General features: G+C 37.0%; 1 protein-coding gene and 1 non-coding gene across 3 annotated transcripts; both read right to left on the bottom strand.

The window, feature by feature from the left end:
- Nucleotides 1-1,371: 1,371 nt before the first annotated feature.
- Nucleotides 1,372-1,460, bottom strand: TRNAM-CAU. Its single transcript is given in 2 exon segments — nt 1,372-1,407; nt 1,423-1,460. It is a non-coding gene; the product is annotated as a tRNA-Met (tRNA).
- Nucleotides 1,461-1,786: 326 nt separating this feature from the next.
- LOC113306739 lies at nt 1,787-4,411 on the bottom strand. 2 transcript variants are annotated; one of them, XM_026555647.1, is made up of 5 exons: nt 4,277-4,411; nt 3,570-3,887; nt 2,800-2,931; nt 2,513-2,629; nt 1,787-2,386 (listed from the first exon to the last, which is right to left on the bottom strand). In XM_026555647.1, the coding sequence occupies exons 2-5, from the start codon at nt 3,849-3,851 to the stop codon at nt 2,051-2,053; spliced, it is 867 nt and encodes a 288-aa protein (XP_026411432.1). In that variant the 5' UTR covers nt 3,852-3,887; nt 4,277-4,411; the 3' UTR covers nt 1,787-2,050. The 2 variants fall into 2 exon arrangements, with proteins under 2 accessions (XP_026411432.1, XP_026411433.1); XM_026555648.1 differs by lacking the exon at nt 4,277-4,411 and adding an exon at nt 4,025-4,241.
- Nucleotides 4,412-6,002: the final 1,591 nt, after the last annotated feature.

Here is a 6,002-nt window from a genome sequence, read left to right as displayed (position 1 = left end):
AATGTTTACCGAAAAGTAAGTTTTTTATGTGGAAAATTTTTGCATATATGCTTCCTGTCAACTCTCTAATACAGCTTTATAACCAGAATGTGGATATGACTTGTCCTCTCTGTCACACTCATGAAGAAAATATTATGCACCTATTTATAAACTGTCCTGTGGTCTCTCATATTTGGTTTGGGCTTTCCCTTCAGCATCTAGTACAAACTGATTTTGAATGCATTGATGATATTTTCCTTTACTGGCATGACTCTAATCTGGGAATATCCACTTATAAATTTACATGGCCTAGTGTTGGTGTTATTGTTATGTGGTGTGTTTGGAAATTGAGGTGTGATGTGATTTTCAATAGTACCTCTGTTGATATGAACATGATCATTTTGAATATCAAGAGAATGATTTGTTCCTATATTGCTCTCCAGTTTTGTTCTTCGAATTGTTTTCGTGAAGTAAAAATTCCGGGGTCTGAAGTGGATCATTTTATATTTGTGGATGGTTCTTCTAAAGATTTTAAAATGGGTATTGGTGTTATTTGGTGTAATGTTACAGGAAGAGTAAGAAGGGCCAGATGAGACTTTGGATTGATTCAAGATGCAGTAGGAGATGAAGCTGCTGCTCTAATTTTGGCGATCTCTTGGGCAGAAGAGATTAATCTTCCCAAAGTTGTGTTTGTTAGTGATTGTCTCCAACTGGTGGAATTTGTGAATGGTTGCAGTTCAAGCGTGGATTGGAGAAGTTTGGATATTTTGGAACTTTGTCGGAATTTGCTTTCTAGTTCTGTGTCCTTTAAAGTTATGTATATAAAGCGGTTGAATAACTCTATAACAGACTAGCTTGAACGTCGGGCTAGGGAAAACAATCTTAAGGGTCTTTGGTTCTCCCTTCCTAATTTTCTGAACTCTCTTTTTAGGAAGGTAAACCTGAATACAATCTGTAACTCTCTTCTTTGTTAATGCAATGGTGTGTTTCTTAGCAAAAGAAAAAAGAAAAAGAATAAGAACCTATTTGTGCCTACAGCATAGCCTAAAAAAAGGTATTGGGGCGAGAGAGGCTCGACCTCATGATCACTCTACATAGCTATGAGACCTACGCGCTAGCCAACTGCGCCACCGCCCCAATCGGTCTTGGCACATTTTTTAAGTTACTGTTCCAAACAGAATATTGTTTTACTGGATTTCGAGGTGTTGCAAACAATGAATAAGAGCTTTTGTGGACATAGGTTCTTATTCACAGTTTTCTTGTCTATATGCCTACCTAAATCAATCTCAGTCATTCAACATAAGTTGGCACATTGTTGTATTTAAGTATCTCAGGAAGTGAAAAGTTAATGAATCAACCAAAAAAAAAAATTCAACTGGGGTAAAAAAGTATTGGGGCGAGAGAGGCTCGAACTCTCGACCTCAGGATCACTCTATATATAGCTATGAGACCTACGCGCTAGCCAACTGCGCCACCGCCCCGAGTTGTTGAACTCCCGTATTTTTCTTATGGATTACTGTTTCATTTATGTCTTGTTTGCACTGCTATGTCATAAGCGATTAACTAAGCTTGTCACACTGTTGTACATATAACAAAGATCAATTTTGTTTTCAGCATTGCACACCAAAAGGATTAAACGAACAGCTTAGCTTTTGCTTGCATGAGCCCACAAACACGTTTACTCAGCAAGAACTAGGAAACCAATCATGAGTTCAAGAAACAAAACAAAACTGAGATTCGGAAAGAATTTTCTTTTGAAAACCAATTCTGGCATTACATAGTACACTCACATACTATAATGCATTACATATGGTGAAAATTATAGATTTGAATTACTAAATCTTAGTTGAAGTACATGAACGTTTAGATCGAGGAAAAAATTCAGGAGCATGAATACATTTCTTTGCAGCAGCAGTTTTTTACGAACTTGTTCACAAACTATCTGATGCCTAACTTTCTTTTTAAGAAAATTAGGGGATTCCTTTACGCAATTTAAACACCTGAAGTTTATACAAACAGACAGAAAATTAGTATTCTCTCAGAACTCGTTGGAGTTTGGGGTTTTTCCAGATTATGGAATGTTCTTGAAAAGCTCTGGGAGATGGGCATTTGTAAGCTTGGTCCTCTTGCTAATGTCGCGTGTTTTCTTCTTGGCCTTCGGCTTGGGGTTAATACCATGAACCTGGGCCATCGCCCTCCTCTTTGCTGTATTTGTTGCTGGCTTCATCCCATTCTTCTGAAGATCTTTCTCAATATCAATCATATCACGTGGAAGCTCAATCCCTCGGAATAATACCTTTAGGTCGTCATCCACTTTGATTGTTATCTTGGGATCATTCGGGAAAACAACATCTTCTTGAGAATCAAAATTTGATAGCAACCAAACGTCGCCAGAAGCCTTCAGAGCCTGTGCAAATGGCATAACGTACAGATTAGCAGGTCAACTCTCCATATTCGCACATATTAATGCCTAAAATCTGTACAGCTTCAAAGAATGACAAGTTTCACTGGATCAACAGTAGAAAAATGTTACCTGTAAGTCATCTAGGACAGTTGGGTAGGCATCCTTTAGGTCGATAACATTCTTACCTTCTGGAAACTTCCGAATCAAGTGAAGCAGTTCTTTTTTGTTTTTGAGATCATGAGTGGCCTGCAGAAAAATTATGGAGTTATATCGTCATACCTCTCTACCCATATCAACTATCAAGGCATATGTTTAAGCAGGAACTTTTCCTGAACCATTCTTGAGAATGGCCAGGAAAATGTTACTATGCAGGATTGTCTCATATGGTGAACTCCAGAGAAAGACGCAAGAGTTACCTTGTAAGAGAAGCGTTTCCCATCGTAGAACACTTTCGGGTTGTTTGTTAAACCACTGAACACTTCCCTATTATTAACTGCATCAACGTAACATACTTCATTAATCTGCTCCGCTGTAAAGGCTTCCCTTGTCTGGAAAAAAAAAAGTTTTAGTATATATAGTTAGTCTTTTGCAACAAGTAGTTGAAAGCAACAAGTGCCGCAAAGCTTAAGAAATTCAGTAGTTCTATGAACTGTTTTATTCTAAATGTAGGTTAACCCTTAAACTGTCAAATAGTTCTGTTTCCTATGTTAGAAAACCATTATACATTTTACATTACAGTTTCGGATAATTCATAATAGAAACTATTAAGTGACATTATCAATAACCGCTATTTTTCATTAGATAACTGGCTTTATCCACGCTGAAAAAACAGTCTAACAAGCCACAGACCCAGAATGTTGCTTCACTAACATTTTCTCATGTGGTGACTTCCAAGATTTTTCTATCACTCAAATTTCATCTAAAATAGATACTAAAACCAAATATCAAAATACCTTCTACTAAGCATAATTCCCCGATCCTCATGAACACATGTCACAATGTACACTTCAAATATTCTCTATTCTCCTACAATTGTTACAACCTTCTGTCCCTTTCTTGTCATTTAAATCAGAATGGACATCAATACTAACGGTTGTTCATTGCTTTACATATCGAACCAAATGGATGTGTACAAACACTAGGCATCAATTTATACCATCTTACAAAGAAGAGTCTAGTTTTATACCTCATACAGAATGGCTATAACACGTTTCATTTGAGCCCCAATCGGAGCTTTCCGGATACTATTGATATGTTGAAGCCTTTCTGTATCATTTGAAAACTTGACAGCAGGCGCCTTTGCAGCAATTGAAGATGATGTTGCAATAGGTACAGATTTATGATGTGGAGCAGACCTGGATGATGATCCTGATCCTGCTGCTGCTCGAGCATTATTGATACTTGATAGAGTTGATTGGCATTTTTCTTGTTGCTGTTTGAATCTTGTTAGTGATTCTTGCAGTGCCATCTTTTAACTCAAAAATACCAATCACTCACTCAAATTCTACACAATCGAAGAACAAAACTGGTTAAATTGAACTTAATTCTAACAATACGATCAAGAAAATCAGTTAAAAAAATACAAAATCCCCGGTTCTTCATGTAAGGAGATTTCTGATTTTTCATACAGCAAGCAGGTACCTTTGAAATGACCTAATTTTGATGGCTTTTGATTTGCAAATTGTATACCCCCAGTCGATTAAACAGAGTTTGTTTCATTCAAATCAAGAGAGCCACATTTGGTTCCTTTCTTATTGATTTCTGAAATGAATTTTAAATCCCTAAATTTCATTTTTCATTTTCAATCGAGGATTCAAAAATTCAAAATCCGATTGATGATTTTCTAAGGTTTTATTGAAGAAGAGAGAGTGGGAGTAAAAGAGGAAAGCTTACCTGAGGTTCTTCTCTGAACAGAGAGTGTCAGAGAGAAGAAAGAAAGGGGGAGCGAGGGGTGAATGAAGAAATGATCCTGTAGAGGTGAACCCTAAATTGATCAGCTTGGTTTTTAAGTCCCTTGGCTTCTATTTATAGAGAGTTGAAATGGGATTGCCACATAATTAGGACAACAATTTTTAGCCGACTCACACCTGGAAATGCTGGGTCCCACTCTTAACCGTACTAATGGCCAGTGAATCAGCTGAACATACGATTTGTTGCCAATCTTCTACGGTTAGCAATTCGGGAAACATTCGTAGGCTTGTTCAGAGGTACAATATCAAACCTAAGACTTCATCCATTGATGGGTATTTTACCATGCAACATCTGAACAACATTGGCATCAATAGGAGTGAGAACATTAGGTCAGGATGTAAGATCGAGCAAGAGAGAGGAGAGTACACGCGGAAACAAATAAACGATTATATTGATAATTAGTTTTGTGTATAATTTTTTATGGCTCAATAGCCTATTTATAGTCTCACAAACTTGACGATCACTCAAAACACTTTCCTAATAAAAATAAACTCTAAATAAAGCACACTTTCCTAACATAAAACAAACTCTAAATAGAACTCTTCTAGAACTCTCTAGAACTCAATCACCATATCTTGAATTAACTTCCAACATTCTCCCTTAAACCAAGATATCATTCAAAATGAATTCCGTAAACCTCTTCTTCCATTGATAAACGTTTGCACGTCCTTGTCTTTTATCATTTTCTATTCCTCTTCTTCCATTGATAAACGTTAACACGTTCTTGTCTTTTCTCATTCAAGAATTCCGTCATCATTATCAAAACAATCTTCTTCACAACAATCATCACAAACTTCTTTTCACGTTCTTCTTCATCGCAGCGGAACATTAACCATAACAAGCTAGAAACACCTTCTTGTGCTCTTTACAACTTGCTAACCAAACACAAAACCAAATACTTTAACTCAACATCGAGCATTGTAGCTCATCTTCAACTTTCTTCACTGAGCATTGTAGCTCAAACCCATCTCTTGTTTATTCTTTATCATTACTGTAATGATCCAGCTCACCTCATTTGTTGATATTAACAGGTATCATTTCAGTTTACAACTCATGAGAGTTTAACCCAGTATTGTTGTTTTCTACAACTCATGGGATTCTCACTCACTGTTGTTGTTCAAACTTAACAAATTCCACAATCCCCACTGGGGTTGCTTCACACAACTCTAGTCAAATCCCCACTGGGATTGCTTCACTCAACTTGTAGACTTTACTCGCCTACAATCTTGTTTCACGCTCACAATCTTGTGACGTCTCAAACTCAACACTCTCTCATCACCACCTGGTGATTAACTTCTCTTTCTTCACAACCTTATTGTTGTTTCTTATTCTCTTGTTCCAGTCACGCTATTGTTGCGAAACCTTCACACTTCTTTGTTCTTCAAGATTCTCTCACAATCTTTCTTTTGTTACGCTTCTGCCACAAGCAATAACTTTCACAACTTTGTAAGACTTCCAAGTTTCTGCCACAAACTCTTCAATCTCTATGTTTGAGCTTAACATGATACCATCCTCCCTTAAGCTCAAACATAAACACCCAACTTACCTTGTCATTCGAAGTTTCTGAATTCGATCAACTTCATCAAACTGTACCAGTCCTCATGACTGCAATACCAACTTTGATTTGCTAGTGCGTCTATTTCGAATC

This window comes from Papaver somniferum, chromosome 8 (assembly GCF_003573695.1).
Source record: "Papaver somniferum cultivar HN1 chromosome 8, ASM357369v1, whole genome shotgun sequence".
NCBI lineage: Eukaryota > Viridiplantae > Streptophyta > Magnoliopsida > Ranunculales > Papaveraceae > Papaver > Papaver somniferum.
The sequence above is the reverse complement of the archived record's forward strand: the minus strand, read 5'-3'. Positions and strand labels throughout refer to the sequence as shown.

Excerpts from the sequence above, each read along its gene's own strand:
- LOC113306739 (XM_026555647.1), bottom strand. The coding sequence starts at position 3,851 with ATGGCACTGCAAGAATCACTAACAAGATTCAAACAGCAACAAGAAAAA. Across the intron at positions 2,932-3,569 it reads TTATAGCCATTCTGTATGAG|ACAAGGGAAGCCTTTACAGC; the intron begins GTATAAAACTAG and ends TTTTTTTTCCAG. Across the intron at positions 2,387-2,512 it reads CTGTCCTAGATGACTTACAG|GCTCTGAAGGCTTCTGGCGA; the intron begins GTAACATTTTTC and ends CCATTTGCACAG.